Genomic DNA, 17,628 nt, shown 5'->3' with positions numbered 1-17,628 from the left:
CTTTTTTCTAATTAGTGTCATAATGCACTGAAATTAAGGTTTAAGTCATCCCTTATTTTAAGAGTAAAAAAAAATCAGCTCTTATTTAGTAAAATTGAGCTTTTATAAGATTTAGCCAATTTATAAGGCTTAATCTTTATAAATCTATATGGATAAAGCAAAAAATTAAGCGAAAAGGGGTGTGGGACTTACCCATTTTTCCCCAAAAAGCGCTGAGAGGGGCGTGGGACTTACCCATTTTTCCCCAAAAATTTTCTAAGTCAAAAAAAAATATTTTTTTTTGACTAAGTCCTGAAGTTTCAGGCTCATGATAATTTCATTGATAAGTGCTTCAACTTGACAAGGGGAAATAATCAGTCTTTATTTGATGAATGAAGATGATGAAGGGTAAAGTGCTTTGAACTGTTGGAGTGAAAGACTGACTTTAATTAAACTTATGTGAACTGAGTCCATGAAAATGTATGAAGTTAGTTGATGACAATTTCAAAGTTGACCTTTGAAACTTGCATCAACTAACTCCATACATTTGCATGGACTCAGTTCACATAAGTTCAATTAAAGTCAGTTTTCAAAGTGAAAAACCTGTTTCACCTCTTAGAGCTTCTTCGAAAAGCGGCCGGGAAAAAACCCGTCTTGCTGAAGTTCACCAAAAGGGGGGAAGGTGTTCCCCAGCAAGAGCGAGCCGGCCGAGGCTACTAGACAACAGTGGGCTTTAGTGACCACAGACCAAGTCACTGTGTTGCTTTCTGCTTCGGACAACGGAGACGACAGCAACACTTGCCCACACGATCAGATCCCGGAGCTTTTCGAAGAGCGAGCGGACAACCGGACCAACAGTGGGTTAACTCTCTGTGCGCATCGCGGGAGGGACAAAACCCGCATCAAGTGTTGTTTCGTGAGGACTGGACAACCGAGACAACGACAACACTTTTCCCACTTTGCGGAGCGTCTTCGAAAAGCAACCGGAACCGGGGACAAAAAAATCGAAAAGCACTGGGGCTACGAGGCAACAAGAGAAGACACCCACTTTTCTGTACAACGAGAGGAAACCTGCGAGCTGGAAAACGTCTTTACACAGCAAAATCAGGGTTTTTAATCCTCTCACAAACCGAGCCAACAGTGGGGTCTCTCTTCATTCAGGCCGCCCTGAATTCAAAGCCACCAGTGTTTTCTTTGTGGACGCCATACCGAGCCAACAACGCCAGCAGCACCTGAAACAGAGCGAGGGGTTACTGAAGGGTTCATACTGAATAAATGAGAAAAGTGTGTGATAATAAAAGCTAAAATAAGTACTTAACTGGTGTCAGTCTTTTCCGGATGAGCTGAAAACCTGAGGCGACAAGAGAAGGACGTTGGGTTAGAGGGTTGCTACGTTTCAGCTTGATCAAACTACTACATATAACAAAAACAGACAAACTTACCTCGGTTTGTTTATGTCGTAGCTTGGTTGAGAACCTGATGGGAAAAGAGAGGGGACGTTGGGTTAGTGGGTTGCTACGTTTCAGTTTAAATAAACTACTACATATAACACAAGCGGACAAACTTACCTCGGTTTGTTTTTGTCGTAGCTTGGTTGAGAACCTGAGGGGAAACGAGAGGGGACGTTGGGTTAGTGGGTTGCTACGTTTTAGCTTGATCAAACTGCTACATATGTCAAAAGCGGACAAACTTACCTCGGTTTGTTTTTGTCGTAGCTTGGTTGAGAACCTGTGAACACAGTGAGGAGTTAGCGAGCTGACAGAGAACAAGTACATCATGAATTTAGCATTAATGCTAAAGTAACGCAAACCCACCTTTTCCTTTTGGATGCGCAGCTAAAGTGTTAGCTTAGGTTAACACGGACAGAACCTGTAAAGACAGAGAAGAGTTAGCGGGTTGACGGACAGCAAATTGGTCAAAGTGCAAAGCAAACTCACCTTGTTTGTGTTGTGACAGCGTGGACTGAGTCGACAAGCTAACTGAAGTGCTACCGTTAAATGGTTCCGGTTACACCGAATGACCAATCAACAACGTCACTGTACCACGTGACTGCTGAATCCCAGTCAACGACGTCACTGCACCGCGACGCCTCTGCTACACCACGTGACAGCTGCATAAAGTTTAGTAAACACTCCATAGTCTGTGTATGAAGTTAATTGGACAACTCTCTCAGCTTCTTTTCATACAATAAAGCTGCGTCTAACCGCTGATTATTTCTTTAAAGCTCGTCTTCTTCGTGTCATTTATTTCAAACAGCCTTCGGTCTACTGCCTCTTTTATTATTTTTATTAATTGCACACAGAATTATTTGCTTTGAATGAGCTGCTTCCGGGTCTTCCTCGCCGCTATGATTCCCATCTGTGGATCTGACACTGCTCTTAATTCTTTTGGACAATAATAAAGTATTTTTGACTAAGATTTTGTTTGTGCTGATTTCATTTTGAGAGTATTTGCCTCCATCTGGTGTCCAAAGATTATATTGCATTCATAGCTTGGTGGCGGTATCGTTTTGGTCCACAGGAGGGCAGAAAACCCCCAAAATGATGATTGAGATGGAAAACTATGTTTAGGGATTAGATTGAAATGAGACGCAAATAGTTCCAATAATTTTTCAAATTTCTTATCACACATGCAATTTAAATAGATTTTTAATGTTAAACATTGTTAAATAGTAAGTTAATAAATTATTGCATTAATTAACCTTTTTACTGCACTGGTAAACCCAAGACCCACAGAGTTAAAAACACAACCACTTTAAGTTACTTTGTATTGCTGGAAATGAGCAGTATGATGACAAACCAGTTGGTTTCCTCCCCTATATATACATGACACTTAAACTGCCAAAATTAAAAATAAATAGAAGTGAAGATCAGATTTATTTCAGAGTACTTTATTAAAATTTTACCCTCATTCACTCCATCACAGTAACAAAAGTGTCAGTATTGTGTGAAATGTGCAATATTAACATTGATTTAAAAACACAGGTCACTTCTTACAAACAGAAAGTGCTACATTTATGCAGTGTATGACTGTGAAATCTGACAAAACACCCAGTTTAACCCCCTAAACCCTGAACTGTTAAATAAGTGCAAACATCTGTAAACCGAACAGAAAAAGAATTGTGAACTCCAGACAAAGTGCAACAAGAAACAGTCCAATTTTGGTGTTAATCTGCACAAACTTTGTGATGCTATGGTGAGACAAAGCTGTAAACACATTCAGTCACTTCCCATTTGGTCAACATTGAATTTTCAATTGGATCGCATCAATAAATATAGCAAGTTGCACATTAACAATTAGCTTAAATACATACTTTAATGTCTTGCCTACAAAAATTAGACCAAATGTGCCCAGTATAAGAGGGACGGATCACGTTTTAGCAGCATCACTGGCGCTTGTGCCACAGGGAATAAACACCTGATTAGTTAATAGTCAAAACATTTCGCCCAAAATATATAAATAAATAAATAAATACATAAATAATAAATAGAGCGAAGTGAGGCTCATAAAAGTGGCAGCCCTCTTTAGTAGGTTAGTGGCAGCCGACAGTCAAAGGCTTATTGCACACGAGCGACAGGGAGCATCTCCCCCTTGGCACGGACCAATATGAGATTAAAAACAACCCGCCTTCCCCGAAGAAATTCTGCATAGAATTCAATGGACGACGTGGATTACTTTCAACTATCTATTCTATGCAGGATTCTCAGATTTAAGGTCAATTTTACAGTTTCTTTTTGGTTCAAATGTCCCCAGGAGTATTTCTCCTCAAAGTGCAGCAGGGTACCCCAGCCAGCAGGGCGCCACCGCACCTGCAGCTCCCAACCGTTGGTCAGTAGCAGCCGTCTCTCCAGGCGCTGTCACGAAGGGCACTCAGGGTGGACAAGCTCTTTGGAGGGGTGAGTAAACTGAGAGAGAAAGAAACAGTCAGAGGATATCTTTCTCATGTTTTTATAAAAAGCTGTGTTTTTTTAAATAATGCTTCACCTTCGAGCCGGTTGGGCCATCTTACTGCGTGGCGTGGAGCTTGGAGTGCCGACGAATGAGGCGGGGCGTGGCAGGCCGCTGCGAGGCGTGGTCGGGGTAGAAGCGGGGGCGGGTTGTTTATTAAGCAGAGGGATCCCGCTGTTCGACCCCAGGCTGCTGCTGCTGCCGTTCAGCGACTGGAGGCTGGTGGAGGTCGGCATGGGCGAGGAGCCCTTGATGGTGGGGCTGACGTAGGCGGTGGCTTTAAACTGCGGCCGCGACAAGGAGGTGAAGTTCCCCACGCTCTGGACTCTGATTGGCTGACCCGGGGAGGGGACTGTGGATGCAGACACAACCAGTCAAATCAAACTCTTCAGTGTCAGACGTGAAGGAAAACTGAGAGAGTCTTACTGGAGGACTGCAGTCGAGCCAGCCCGCTGGACGAATCAAAACTCTGGCTGTTACGAAGCAAAGCAGGGGAAGCACTAGGATTGGTTGGAAGGGGCACACTCGGCATGCTGGGAGTTCTGACAAGGTTAGGCATGCTCCTCCGCAGCTTATCTGAAAAGAGGGAGAAAGATCCAGCCAATCAGATGCTTCCAGCTGCTGGTCCTGCCTCATCTTTTCTGACTGCTCTATCCTTTTAAAGAGAACATGAAGCTGGCTGTGATCTCTTTTACTGTAACCGCCCCCTCAGTCACACACACACACTCCTTAACTCCTAATCCCATCAAACTCTCTCTGCTCGTCTCTGGGCGGAAACACACCACGGTCTGAGAGCTTAGAGAGCGCTTGTACAAGAGGCTTAGGGCTGAGTTATTATTAAGCGCTGAGGACATCAGTGTTGGTCAGGCAAAAAACATCTGTGAGGGCGAATAAATACTGTAAACAAACATAGGTTAATGTTCCACAATGAGTCAGTTTGGTTTTAATTCAGCAGGAATACTCACTCTCATATTCGGCTGCACGCCATGACGAAGTTTCCCCAAAACACATGGGCCAACAACACACACACAAATATACACAAACATAAATATTTCACGTACAAAACATGTAAACAAAGAGATAACTGGTTAGAATGAGTGTTTTCCTTCAGTTTGGATGCATCAATGTGCGATTTCTCACCTGATCCTGGTCGGAAGCACTGTGACTCGGCTCCGCACAGGCTGCCCAGTCCCAACCCGAGTCCCTGCGGCGACCCCTGTGGTTGCGGCTGCGCCGGAAACGCGAACCCAGCGGAAGGGAATGGCGGGGTGGAGGGGGTGGAAGGAGGGGTGCACAGGGAACTTGTGCTTCTTCGCCAGTCTCGGATGCTGGAGAAGGTGTGGGAGTGGGGCAGGCGGGTGAGGCGCGGCTGCGGCGGCGGCAGGAGGCCGTAGTCTTCGTCGTCCTCCTCGTCTTCCTCCTCCAGGCCGGGTCCGGCGCTGAGCTGGCTGAGCTGGAAGGTGAAGCTCTGGCTGCGGCGGTTGGCTAGGAAGGACGACGTGCTGGCGAGGTCCTGTCTTAGACCTGGAGGGGCGAGACGTGAGGAAGAGCAGGGAGAACACACACAAACACACACACACGTAGTTACACAATCATCACCTCCTGGGGTTAATGAAGCTGAAGTAGCGATGAGCTCTGAGGTCTGGTGTTAAAATATTAGAAAGGAGGAAAACACAAAGATGGGACGTCAACTTTTATGCAACACATGACTTCATGAAAAGTGATCTGAGTGAGTGACTTACTCTCCTCCTGCAGTCTGGCCATGACCTGGACGTCTGTGAGGTCCTGCAGCTTGTATCCCAGAGCGATGGAGTCATCCTCAGGCTCTGAACCCATGAGGTCGCCTTCCATGGACGACTGAGGGCTGAAGGCTGAACGTCGGAGGCTGCGACCTGCGAGTGAATCAGAGCTTGTTCAGCATCTTTCTGCCAAAACAGCTCTGAGCATCCTCTCCAAAAAGATGAGGTTACGCTAACTTTTCTGATTTCTGCAGCCTCTTTTCATCTTAGTATCACATCTGAGGCTCTCCAACTCCACTGTCTTGGTTTTTTAGACCAGCTCTGAGCCCTAAGCGAAACCACAAACCCCCCTGAGGCGCCCCGTCTCTGCTGCTGACTCCTCTCTCCCGTTCCCTGCAGCTTCGCCCTCTGCTGTGTCTGGAAAAGTCAGTTTTTCCATCACGAATAATGCAAGGAATACAAAAAAAGCTGTGGCACAGTTTTTCTGAAGCGAGGCTGTAAGCTGCAGAGATAATACCTCCTCACACCCACGACTTACAGTTGGAAAATATCTGAAAATCTTGACCCAGTTCTGCGCTGAATAACTTCACCTGTGTGATAATATTCTGCAGATTTCAAGTGGAGGAAAGGAAGGAAGGGAAGGAGGCTTACTGCGGCTGTGAGGGAAGAAAGTGGGAGTCCTCTCAGCTACAGGAGAGAGCTCCTTCCCGACAGGACTCAGGGTCCGATGGAGGACCGGGTGGAGCGGGGAGGAGAGGGGTGCAGCTGGAGGAGGGAGAGCTGGAGTCAGTCAGTGTTGGAGCGTGATAAAGTGTGATGTGCACCTGATGCTGTGATGTTACCGTGTCTGTCCATCTGCGGGGTGGAGCAGGGTTTGGCAGGGGAGGGTGCACTGATGGGCGACACGCCGGCCACTCGGCTCAGAGGAGGAGGAGGAGGAGGGCCAGGGGAGGAGGAGGTGGAGGGGGAGGACAGGGTGCTGCGCCACCTTGAGACTGAGGACGGAAGAAGGATGATTAAAGCAAACCAGACAACAAAAACCTCTCACACACATACAGCGATTACCTCACTGTGACTGTCAGCGACCGCTCTATTCTACTGCTCCACAATCAAGCTTTGTTCACACCACAACAAAGACACACACACACACACACACAGTTACTATTCATAGCTGCAGAGAGGAAGCTGAAGCTCCTGTGATGTGAAGCCAGAAAGATGCAGGACGAGGATTTCTCAGTTACCTGTCAACGCCAATAAAAGCCATTTAGCAGCACTAAGAGAGAGCTGCTCCTTTCATGTAAACTGTAACCATAGCAACAGCCTCTCATTTCACTGTACTCAACCTCAGGCTGGCAGGAGGGAAGGAGGAGGAGGAGGAGGGAGGGAAAGCGGGGGCCGAGCCAAGCTGGTGGGAGCATTTCTCCACCGCTCAGCGCGATGCTCCAACTCCAGAAGAGAAACAGAGAGACCTTTAAAGCCTGTGATGCAACAAGCTGCACAGCTGCTGCAACTTCACAAGGCCGAGTGAAGCCAGGCTGAGCCAGAGGTCGACGACTTTGACCCACATACTGGCCAAGGCTGCTGCAAGAAAGTAGGACGAAGAATGTGGACGCCACACTGACATGCTCTAAAATACTTAATCTGTGGCTTTTATGAGCTTCACAACACGAGAAAACAAACACTTCAATGAAAACACGATGCACATTCTGCAGGAGAAGAAGAAAAAGTGCATCAATAAAAGAAATTAGCGCTCACAGTCACACTCCACACAGGTGGGATGAACGCCACCTCCTCCTCAGTGTGAAGCTGCAAGTTTGACTCGGACTGTAGGAGCTGTTGCATCCATTCACACTCCACACACACACTCACACACACACTGAGGGCTATAAAAGGACTCATCCATACACCCTCACTGATAAACATGATCTGCTTTGTCCAGACCAGCTGTCATCCGCCTCAAGACGTGAAACCTGCTCTCAAAAAGCCAGACGCTGAACACAAACAGACGTCTCAGCTGACAGTGAATCTGGAGGATTTCCCATCACCCCCTGCTCTCAGGGGTCATTTTAGTGGTACCTGCGCTCATGATAGGCATTGAGGGGTCATGTGACCCAGGCCTGATCTGCTTAATGCCATCAGAGGCGGACGGATTAGCATCCGTGAGATCTATTGGCCTCATAGAGCCTCATTAGTCACTTTGTGGAGATGATGGAGACCGAGCGGCTTAGAGAGGCCGCAGGGTTAAGGTGGAGCTGAAGAATCTCTCTTCTTCTTCACAGTTTGATTATCAGGAAGAAATCAGAATTTCTATAGCTTCACAGAACAGCAACATTTTTCTTCGTTGGACATGAAACTCCTGAAGTTTCCACCCACTGCTGCCACAATGCACACATAAATAACTCCCTCCTGAGCACGTCTTGTTAGCAAACAAGCTGCCACAGAAAATAGACCGGATTATAGCGCGCGTATTTTAGGAAATGCTCACCTGCTGAGTCATGGCTGTCTCTAAAAATGCCTGCTGGAGGTTTAAAGTCATGATTCTGCACAGAAACCCTGTGTACGACACACTTTTTCACTTTTGTTATCATTTCTGTGCTGAATTACATCTTCGACAGGAAGAAGAGCATCCAGCTTTGACTTCCTGGCAGAGACATGTGCTGTGAGTCAGTGAGCCCCTGTGTTTACTCTGTGCACATCAGTTTAAAATAGCCTGAAGGAGGACAGTGCTCTGATAACTCATCTGCTGCTTCAGCCTCTGTGTTAAGACTTTCTCCTGTGTGTGGAAATCTAAGACACATTCATACTTCAAGACGATGTGTTGGATGTTAAAGTGAAGGCACTGAGGATGTAATAAGAAGAGGACAGGTGGTGGGAAGATGACGAACACTTTTAGAGTGAACTGGAGCTGAACTCAGGGGAGATGAGTCCAGCCCACACGAGAAACAGAAACATCACTGCGCTTATTAAATCACCTTCTGGTCTAAAATGTGGAGAAAATTAAATAAGAGGACAAACTAGATGACAAAATGAATAAACAATCCAGTATTTTCCTTTCGACCCAGGCTTTGGATCACAAAAGGAATAACAACTTTCTTGTCCTTGATAAAGGAAGCTGATTTTTACAAGGGATGTCCTGATACAGACTTTTTTTTTTATTTCCGAAGCAAAAAAAATTCTCTCTCAATCAGGTCATAATAAAAAACTAAATAATAATAATAATAATAATAATAATAATAAATAAATAAATAAAATAAATCCTGAATAGTTCAAAATTTAAAAGCCATAATTACTTAATTTTATGTAATGAAAATATTAATATATAAAATAAAATAAAATAAAATAAAATAAAATAAAATAAAATAAAATTTGTACATTAAAAAAAGTCAATATTTTAGAAAGAAACCCTTAGAAGTGCTGGTGCTAAACTTTGTACATCAAAAAAACAGACCAAGAAAGTGCAGCGTACAGGGAGATTTACAGCAGTCGTAAAGCGTGTCAGTGCCGAAAACACGTGAAATATTATAGCCATATACTGTAGCCAGAAACTATTTTGAAATGCACCTTGAGGATCCAATATTGAAGTTATTTAGTAGCTATTACCAGAACTCTTCAAACTAGGGAGTTATCTCTAAACTCTATAGGATCTGGTCATTTCAGAGTGTTTTCTCATACCTTGCTCCAATCGGAGGGACAGCGACCTCCTGGCGGCCTCCACCTCAGATTTGGGAGAGTCCAGAGCTTTCCGGCACCACAGCAGAGGAGTCATGGAGTCTTCAGGAGACTCTGCAGCTTTTGGTGATGCATACAACCTGGAGAGACGTGCAGATTAAAACACCATGAGTCCATTTTAAGACTTCATCTCCATCTCTGTGGCTTAAAGGTGAAGCTGAGCCTCGTATCAGATGATTCTGACAAACCCTCTGAACTCCAACTCTGAGATTCCTGCTATGCAGGCGACACTGAGGAAGCTGAATTATAGATTATAAAACCTCTGCTGACATCAGGTGAGAGTGTTACCCGAGGCAGAGTCACTAAACACACCTGGGTTACTATTTTAGACACAGGGGGCGGTTGCTGTGTGAATAAGAGGGGATGAAAGATTAATCTGAGTGTGCTGCAGTGCAGAATCAGATTCCCTCCATGATGGTAACTTTGATCCTGTGGTGTGCCCTCACTGACTGAAGACAGCTGTCAACAAACACAAGGTGTATACCTTTAAATGTGGCCCCTTGTTATAAACAGCTGCTCTATTAATGGCAACTGGAGCATCAGTCTCAGCATGTAAACATCAATAATAGTGACTGTGCTCTCTGAGCAAGGTTTGCTGTGATTGGCTGGTTGACTGGTTATCATTAACACACTGATCTGCTCCTCTTTACTTCTCTCCTTTGTTGATTTGTGATGCAAGTCATGAAAACACAGGTTAAACACAGCTGACATGACTTAAACATGTGTCTTTTGTTGCTCTATGGTTACAGCAATGCATCAGAAGCAGACAGCAGACTGACTGAGAAATGACAGCTTGGTACAGGCCTGGTAACAAGTGGTCTAGCCTGATCCAGGTGTGTGCTTTGTCTCAGGGTGCAGGACTCATATCCCTCTGAATCACACATGTGGCCTCTGCGTGCAACATGCATGCCCCACAGCTGAGCAACAAATGGTTCAAATTGCACAAAACATGTGATCCTTACCAGGTTTCATCAGACTGATCCGAGCAGGACAGAGACTCCAAGTCCAGAAGTTCCAGCTCATCCAGAACCGAAGGCTCGGATTCATCCTCCTCCTCCTCTTCCTCCCCCGCAGCAGCCGCTCCATCACCGCCTGAGTGAGGGTGGAAATACTGGAAAGGCTCCTCAGAGGATGCGAAGGACCCTAAAGATGACTGACAGAGGAGGGAGGGCCGGCAGTATCCTTTCAGTGCCGGGGATGGAGACGCCGCATGCGGCCCGCCGCTGACGCCGCTCGCCCGGGTGCGCAGCTGCTCGTTCTGCCGCTCCAGTTTGCGCACCAGCTCCTGCAGCTTCTTCACCTCCAGCTCGGCGTTCAGGGTGTTGCTGTTGCAGTCCACCTCCGGCATGATCGCGGGTTTTAGCACCGCTGCCTCCATCAGGTGAAAACACAATAAAGGAAACGCTAACTCAGGCGCTACAACACCTCCAACGTGGAACAGAAATGGAGGACAGGTAGCTCCAGGCTCACCCGACGCCCTATCACTGCTTCTGTATTCTGGTGGCGATAGTAATCTGTCTGCTCCGCCTGTCTGGACTAATGGGCGACTGAGTGGCTCCACCCCTTTTGTACACACGCCCACACAGCCCCATCACTTCCTCATTAACACGCCAGTGTGGTTACAGGTGACAATGCACCTGTCGGGCAAAACTCTGGGCTCCTGAGGTTAAATTCAGCTTATTATTAACGCACAAATCCTTAAATGCTCGCACACAATAAAACCATTGAAATATTAATTTCTTGGTTATAATTACAAAATGTACTAAATAATGTTTATCTATTAATCAGCATCCGATTAATTGATAATCTGATTGTTTTAAACTGATTGTAGAGTGTTGAAAATAAAAAAGGCGCAGCTGCTTCACATACAGATATTTGGCGCCATCTTGTGGACAAAGTGCGGCATTACAACCAGAGGCACTTGTAGATTTTTTATTTATAAATAGATCTAAAAATATTTTTTTGAGTCTTCTTTTTTAATGAGCAAAAAAAAATCTAGAAGGTAAGGGATTTTCAAGGTGTCATGTACCAATTTTACCTGAAATGTGCACAAAATCAACAAAGTGAATAAATATTGCAGAAAATTAAAGAGGACAAAGCAGACACGTATCTTTTGTGAAAAAATCTCTTTTTATTGTTCAATAAACTGATAAATAATACAGTTTCCATTCATTCCTTTTTACACACTGCCCTCTGCTGGCTGCACAGGCTCACTGCAGCATCCAGACACACAAGAGGAGCCTGAAAATGTATTTCCTCCATGGTTTTCCTACATAAAGATGATGTACATCAGAAAATGGAAAGATTCTCTCCTCAGCGTTTCTTCCAGGTGAATTTCTTTCGGGCGCCCTCCTGGCCGGGCTTCTTCCTTTCTCTGACTCTGGGGTCAGGGGTCAACAAGCCAGCTGGAAATAAAAACAGAAAGGAGAGCAGTTAATTCATGCAGCAAAGGAGTATGATCATGATCTTGTTTTATTTCCATATTTTAAGGCTCATAAATGTTTTTCTCTCAGATGAGTGGACGCCTCACCTTGTCTCATGGTCTCCCCCTCACTCTCAGATAAGAAGCTCAGCAACGCTCGGGACACGGCGAGCCGCAGCGCCCCAGCCTGTCCAGACCGCCCTCCTCCGCTGACAGTGCACTCCAGGTCAAAGCGCCCCATCACGCCCATGAACTGCAGTGGGAACATCAGCTGCTCCCTGAGACACACAAACAAGTGAAAAGAAGAAGAAGAAAAAGTGAGGAGATAATGAAAGACAGAAACAGAGTTGAAGTGTGAGAGCGAGCCAACAGATAGTCGTATCGTAAGCTAATTTAATGTCTGCATGGGCGACTTCTCCGACCAGAAAAGAGGATCCAGAGCCGTAAAAACACAGGAAACTTCTGACTCAGCAGGAGGAGGATAAAACGTCTGAGAGTGTGTGAGAGAAAATAGAGTGTGTTCTGGATGGCGTCTCAGCCTGAATGGCCCGCGGCTGCTGACAAAGTCAATTGTCACCTCTGTGCTCCAATTACAGCCCGTCCTCACACTGCGTGACAACACCAGCTCCGGACATCCACACACACACACACACACACACACACACAACCACTCAGCTGTGTAATTAACTTACTACAAGGAGATAAATAAAAAAACGCAGCGATGCCGTGAAGAGTGAAAAAGCTGCTTTTTAATTTTTTCTTTTTTTTTTTTTAAAGAGGGAGTAAAACATCCCATCGTGCATTTTAAAGAGGAGTGGTTCTATGAATGGGAGCGCGTACCTGTCCTGGAGGACGGTGAGGTACTGCTGGTAGTCTCGGCCATTAATGGTAATTTTTCCTGAGCCACAGTCTCTGAGGACGACGGAGGAGTTGGACGTCTTCCTGCGACCTGAGAGGAAATATATTTCATTTGCTGATGTGTTTTAAAGACATTTATTAACATTAAACCTGAGGTGTTTTTATTTTACCCTCTGCGGTGCTGAAGGCCACGCCTTGCTCGTCTTTCTGCACCGGTGGCACCATTTGCTTCTTGGCCTGAGCTTCCAGCTCCCGTCTGTACCTCATGATGAACTCCTTCTGCGTGGCGCAGTACGGCATGCACAGCAGGCGCTCCATCAGCTGGATGAAGCGGTTGTACTGGAGAAAACAAAAGGTTCAGAGTTTGCAAACTTCACTTTTACAGACGTGACGGATAAAGTCAGTTATTTCTTACATCATCAGGGGAGATGACCTCCACCAGCAGAGTTTCCATCTCCTCCTTTGTGAGCCATCGGCTTGTTCCAAAAGAGCTGATGGAGACAGACGAACACTTTAAACACCAGATCATGTTTCAGAGTTCTTGAAGTATCAGAAGTTTTCTTCTTTACTCACATCGGTTTGACTGATTCATCGAAGAGTCCCTTTGCTCTCAGACGGTCTTGGTACTTCTCGATGGTCAGGAGTGTGCTGTACGTCTCCTGAAATTCATCAACAAGACAAAACATTCAGAGTGAATGACACAAAAAGCCCAAAGTTTGAAGAACAAGAAGAAGAATGATGATGAGGAAGTTCTGATTCTTTTCTGATTTTTCAGAGTCTTAAAAATGACTTCACTTAGTTTTGGGGAAACCCAACAAGAGGAGGTGTCTGTGGAGACGAGGGGTAGAGGCAGGGACAGATGGATGGATGCATGATGGGAGGGAGGGGTGGGCATGCTGGTCACGTCCCACAGGCAGAAGAAAGACCCCCCTCCCTCCCTCCACCTCAGCCTCCCAGCAGCTCGGGGTGAGAACTCATTTCCCCGTCAATTATTCACCAGATGTTTGTTTAATTCCTTCTTGATAGAGTGTGCCTAATCCTCTGCCACTCCGACCGGCGACGGAGGAGGAGGAGGAGGAGGAGGAGGAGGGAGGGGGGTGTAGAATTAAAAAAAAAAAAGGCAAACATGAAGCAAAAACCAATTTTCTTTGCAAAAAAAGAGGAGTAATAGAAAATCAGAAAAAAAGATGACAGAAGGAGAAGGAGGGGGGTTTGAGCTTCATGTTTGCTTACACTTAGCGCAACAACAGAGAGGAGTATTTTACATGATGAGGAGAAAAGAGAGGGATATGTTCAAGTAGAGACAGGAAGCTTTCTGCTGCTTCGTCTGCCCCCTCCTGGACACACCGAGAGACATGAACGATGAGATTTTTACCAAACAGCCTGAAAAGAACCCATGAAACAAAGAAAGCAGGGGGTGAGGAGTGTGTCTGCAGGGACACACACACACACCTCCACGCAAAACATGTGAAACGTCTGAGAACAAGGTCAGCGACAAAGATGGGAGAAGGAAAGAGGAGGTGCTCCGAGGTGAGGAGGGGTGTGAATGGTGCAACACCCTCCCTCCTTCTCCTCCTCCTCTCTCTGTGCTCCAAATCCCCAGGGAGGAGCTGGGACAAAAGCCAGACGTGCCACACCTCAAACTGGATCCTGAACCCAGATGATGTTTATTCTCACCCATCTGAAAGCCTCTAACGTCTGTTTCTAAATATTATAAATTCATCTTTAGTTTCTCATTTTTTCTTCTTATTGTTCCTTTAAACATCAAACAAAAATGTTATTGTTTCCTGACAGTGAAGGCCAAAATCCAGCTTCACTTTGGCGCCATCTAGTGGACATTTTGGGGTATTATCACGAACAAAAGATTCAAGTATTCCTAAAAGACGGGACATTTCTTGAGAAATATTTGGGGCTAAATCAGGCACGATAACCAGTTAAGGCTCGCTGCTCGCCGCCTTCACAGCGCAGCTTCCTCAGAGCACCACCTCTAAACTGGACTACCTCTGACCCCTCCTTCCCCTCTTTTATCTCCCACCTCTCCGCTCAGCTGTGTCTCTCTTGTGTGAAAAAGAGGATCTGACGTCTCCTCTCCCCGGGGACTCCACAGCCTCCTCTCCTCTCTTTGAATCAGATATGACCCCAGGGTGCAGGAGGCAGAGGAGAGGAGGGGAGGAGGAGCTGGGGATTTGCAGCGGATGAAGATTTTACCTCTCGCTCCTCAGATAAAGAGCTGACAGCTGCCCGCAGTACTCACATGCATCAGGGAATAGTAGGACTGTTTGCCCGTGTAGAACAGGAAGTGGAACGGCCGGCCGTCCTCTCCCCACTGGACGGCTCTCTGTTGGGGGAACACTTCATCTGGATGCTGGAAGAGAATTTTGCGTTACATTAAAGTGAAACTCAAACAGCTGATATGACTGTACAGACATTCTCACATGACCCTGAGCCGTACCTTCATGAGAGGCCGCGCTTGCTTCTCAAACAGGCCCGAGGGGAAGAGGTAGGCGATGCTCCTCTGTTTGAGAGAAGAAGAAAAAGAACAAAACAAGTTTGAGAGATGACAGCAGATCACGACAAACACTGACACGTCCGGACAACAGAGGTCACACCGACTCATGGCAGCAGAAGTGACAGAGGAGGAGGCGCAAGCTGCTGGCGGGTTCAAGGAAAGGCGAGCGTGACGTGTGACTGCATGTGTGTGTGGTTAGGAGAGGAACGAGCAGAAAAAGGCACAAGTTTTGGCCTGGTTGACAGCGAGCAGAGGACACTGTGGACGTCCAACAGTTCACTCCGAGTTCATCCTCATCCGTGTGTGTGTGTGTGTGTGTGTGCTGAGTTATTAGCAGGGCTACAGATGGTGCTGGTAGCATGTGTGTGTGATAGAGAAGAGTGGAGACAGGAAGTGTGTTGGCCCCGCCACACTCATCAAGACAGTCTGTTCATCTCTCCCCTCTTCATCCTCCTCCTCTTCCTCTCCGTCGGTTCAATTAGCGCGGCAGCAGGTGCAGCGGGAGCGAACAGGTTGCTGCCTTCAAAACGACGGGAAGCAGAGAGGAAACGGAGTGTGTGTGTGCGTGTGTGTGTGGGGAGAGGAGGACAGTTGTGAGGAAGTTAAAGAGTAAAAAAAAAAACAGAGGGAAGAGGAAGACAGGCAGGTAGCAGATGAAGACACACCTGTGGGAAAACAGCAAAGAGCTGAGTTTGAAGACGGTGAATTTTAGGATAAAGTTCAAAAAGGGAAAAAATTCTCTTTTGACGCCACAGTTTTGTTTCATTATCGTCTGTCAGGAGTTTATTTCTCCCCCTCTCTGTTAACATCTTTCTTCCTCATGGTCACACCTGAGGAGACTTGACTCTGAACACAGCAGAGGGATTTATCAGCCGCTTCTCTGCAGTCTCTCTGAATTTTCCTCTCCCTGACTTCAGGCTGCTGGCCGTCGCCTCGGCTTTCACAGCCTGGCACTAACGGCTCTCTTCATTATTTGTGAGGGACACCGGGGACCGGTCGATGAGAGAGTGGTAAATCAAGCTAAATGGTTGGAGCAGTGAGGTGTTTCGTTTGCCAAAATCCAGCATCAGCGTGTGTGTGTGTTTGAAGGCGTTGCTAATGTCCTTGATGTCGTGGATTAGCCAGAGCAGAGGTGGCCCCACCTGCCTGCCTGATGCTGTTGTGCGCTGTTGAGTTCTGCAGCTGCTGACGACAATAAGAGGAGACCACCGAGACTTTAAACTCCTGACCTCCCCTGAATGAAATAAAGAATCACATCAAACCTTTTCAGAAACTCTGATTGCTCTGACTTCTTAATTCAGGCTGCAGACTCTCAGGACAGTCTGTGTGGGATTTATCAATGAGATAAAGTGTTTGTGCATGTTGTATTAACATATCATATCACATTGTGCAAAAGATCAACTAACAGATCGTATTTTACACACTTCCACTTTGTAAGTAAAGACAGCTTTCCATAAATCGCATGACAGATCGCTGAATAACACCATCTAAACTCTTATCCAGTTTGTTTTTCTTATTCTTGCCGGTACATGGCAAACACAAGGTGCACTTAGACAAATAAAGATGAGAGTAATGCATGCTTTGTCTCTTACATCTATGTCCTCCTGGGTGAAGGTCTCAGGGTCCTCTCCCATCATGTTAGCCAGGTGTCTTTTCCCAACATTAAACTCCTCCACCTGCTTCTGAATAAACTCCATTGTGAATTTCTCTGGTCCTGCAGCTGCCAGGTTCTTCTTGTGAAGAGCAGCTGTCACACATATCTGCCTGCTCTGGACCTGAGGATGGATGAGAGGAGAGAGGAGGATGATATTTTGACACATGCAGCGTTAGCAACTCAATGCTAAGAAGCTAAGCTACAGACAATAACAAGGTGAACTCTGCAGTGTTCAAACTTAAAAACAGACTATCCAGATGTCTACCACACAGGAGTTACCCTAATTACAGCGTCGTTACTATTTATTTACATCATGGGCTAACAGAGGCTGCGCAAGGATGCTAACTCAAGGACGACAGTGTGAGAGCATTTCAGCGCTTTTCTCCCATTTTCAAGCGTTTCATTCACACACGAGGTCATTTCCTGAAATAAAGAATCATATCTCACCTGTCGGATGAAACACGATGTTAATGTCGCGCTCGGTTTCCCATATTTTACCAAAAACGTCCCCACGGACCGCACACAGGGCGTCGCCATGTTTACTGGCAGTCGCGACGTCAGTAGAGGAAGTTGTCAAAGACGCGTTTCCGGTAGAAAAATATAAATACAGATAAAAACATTGCAAAAAGAATTAAGACAGAATTAAATTGACCGAAAATAATTCTATAATTTTTTGAAGATATTTTTTCGCCAAATTTGAATAAATTTATCGTATTCTTGTTTTGTTTTTGTTTTTTTTTTTTGTTTTTTTACAAACTAATTCATATAAACACACCAAAATATGATATTA

The 17,628-nt window shown here is 45.8% G+C and overlaps 2 protein-coding genes and 1 long non-coding RNA gene across 7 annotated transcripts; all 3 read right to left on the bottom strand.

Annotated features, from left to right (window-relative positions):
* Positions 1–482: 482 nt before the first annotated feature.
* On the bottom strand, positions 483–2,001 carry LOC141786072 (uncharacterized). Of its 2 annotated transcripts, XR_012597617.1 has the most exons (7): positions 1,917–2,001; positions 1,794–1,848; positions 1,674–1,707; positions 1,548–1,581; positions 1,422–1,455; positions 1,299–1,330; positions 483–1,211 (listed from the first exon to the last, which is right to left on the bottom strand). It is a non-coding gene; the product is annotated as an uncharacterized LOC141786072 (long non-coding RNA). The 2 variants fall into 2 exon arrangements; XR_012597616.1 differs by having other exon boundaries at positions 483–1,330.
* Positions 2,002–2,853: 852 nt separating this feature from the next.
* Positions 2,854–10,954, bottom strand: LOC141786075 (SLAIN motif-containing protein 1-like). Of its 4 annotated transcripts, XM_074664787.1 has the most exons (11): positions 10,358–10,953; positions 9,339–9,475; positions 6,509–6,661; positions 6,318–6,431; positions 5,670–5,819; positions 5,527–5,569; positions 5,069–5,451; positions 4,893–4,946; positions 4,354–4,503; positions 3,964–4,279; positions 2,854–3,884 (listed from the first exon to the last, which is right to left on the bottom strand). In XM_074664787.1, the coding sequence occupies exons 1-11, from the start codon at positions 10,771–10,773 to the stop codon at positions 3,809–3,811; spliced, it is 1,992 nt and encodes a 663-aa protein (XP_074520888.1). In that variant the 5' UTR covers positions 10,774–10,953; the 3' UTR covers positions 2,854–3,808. The 4 variants fall into 4 exon arrangements, with proteins under 4 accessions (XP_074520888.1, XP_074520889.1, XP_074520890.1 ...); XM_074664788.1 differs by lacking the exon at positions 5,527–5,569 and having other exon boundaries at positions 4,893–4,904; positions 5,068–5,451; positions 10,358–10,952; XM_074664789.1 differs by lacking the exons at positions 4,893–4,946; positions 5,527–5,569 and having other exon boundaries at positions 5,068–5,451; positions 10,358–10,952.
* A 572-nt stretch (positions 10,955–11,526) lies between these two features.
* On the bottom strand, positions 11,527–17,438 carry mrps9 (mitochondrial ribosomal protein S9). Its single transcript, XM_074664950.1, has 10 exons — positions 17,286–17,438; positions 16,777–16,959; positions 15,128–15,190; positions 14,930–15,040; positions 13,249–13,334; positions 13,091–13,166; positions 12,846–13,014; positions 12,658–12,766; positions 11,926–12,095; positions 11,527–11,800 (listed from the first exon to the last, which is right to left on the bottom strand). The coding sequence occupies exons 1-10, from the start codon at positions 17,373–17,375 to the stop codon at positions 11,709–11,711; spliced, it is 1,149 nt and encodes a 382-aa protein (XP_074521051.1). The 5' UTR covers positions 17,376–17,438; the 3' UTR covers positions 11,527–11,708.
* Positions 17,439–17,628: the final 190 nt, after the last annotated feature.

Source organism: Halichoeres trimaculatus, unplaced genomic scaffold (genome assembly GCF_033239565.1).
Source record: "Halichoeres trimaculatus isolate MK-OKI-2021-1 unplaced genomic scaffold, fHalTri1.1 fHalTri1_scaffold_24, whole genome shotgun sequence".
NCBI classification, from domain to species: domain Eukaryota; kingdom Metazoa; phylum Chordata; class Actinopteri; order Labriformes; family Labridae; genus Halichoeres; species Halichoeres trimaculatus.
The sequence above is the reverse complement of the archived record's forward strand: the minus strand, read 5'-3'. Positions and strand labels throughout refer to the sequence as shown.

What these genes read in the sequence shown, in the direction of transcription:
- mrps9 (XM_074664950.1), bottom strand. Translation starts at nt 17,375, where the DNA reads ATGGCGACGCCCTGTGTGCGGTCCGTGGGGACGTTTTTGGTAAAATAT. An exon ending in GATGAATCAGTCAAACCGAT is followed by an intron (nt 13,167 to 13,248) that starts GTGAGTAAAGAA and finishes TGTCTCCATCAG; the next exon opens with CTCTTTTGGAACAAGCCGAT. An exon ending in CTCACCGTCCTCCAGGACAG is followed by an intron (nt 12,096 to 12,657) that starts GTACGCGCTCCC and finishes TGTGTGTCTCAG; the next exon opens with GGAGCAGCTGATGTTCCCAC.
- LOC141786075 (XM_074664787.1), bottom strand. Translation starts at nt 10,773, where the DNA reads ATGGAGGCAGCGGTGCTAAAACCCGCGATCATGCCGGAGGTGGACTGC. An exon ending in GCGTGCAGCCGAATATGAGA is followed by an intron (nt 4,504 to 4,892) that starts GTGAGTATTCCT and finishes CCCTCTTTTCAG; the next exon opens with ATAAGCTGCGGAGGAGCATG. An exon ending in ATGGCCCAACCGGCTCGAAG is followed by an intron (nt 3,885 to 3,963) that starts GTGAAGCATTAT and finishes TTTCTCTCTCAG; the next exon opens with TTTACTCACCCCTCCAAAGA.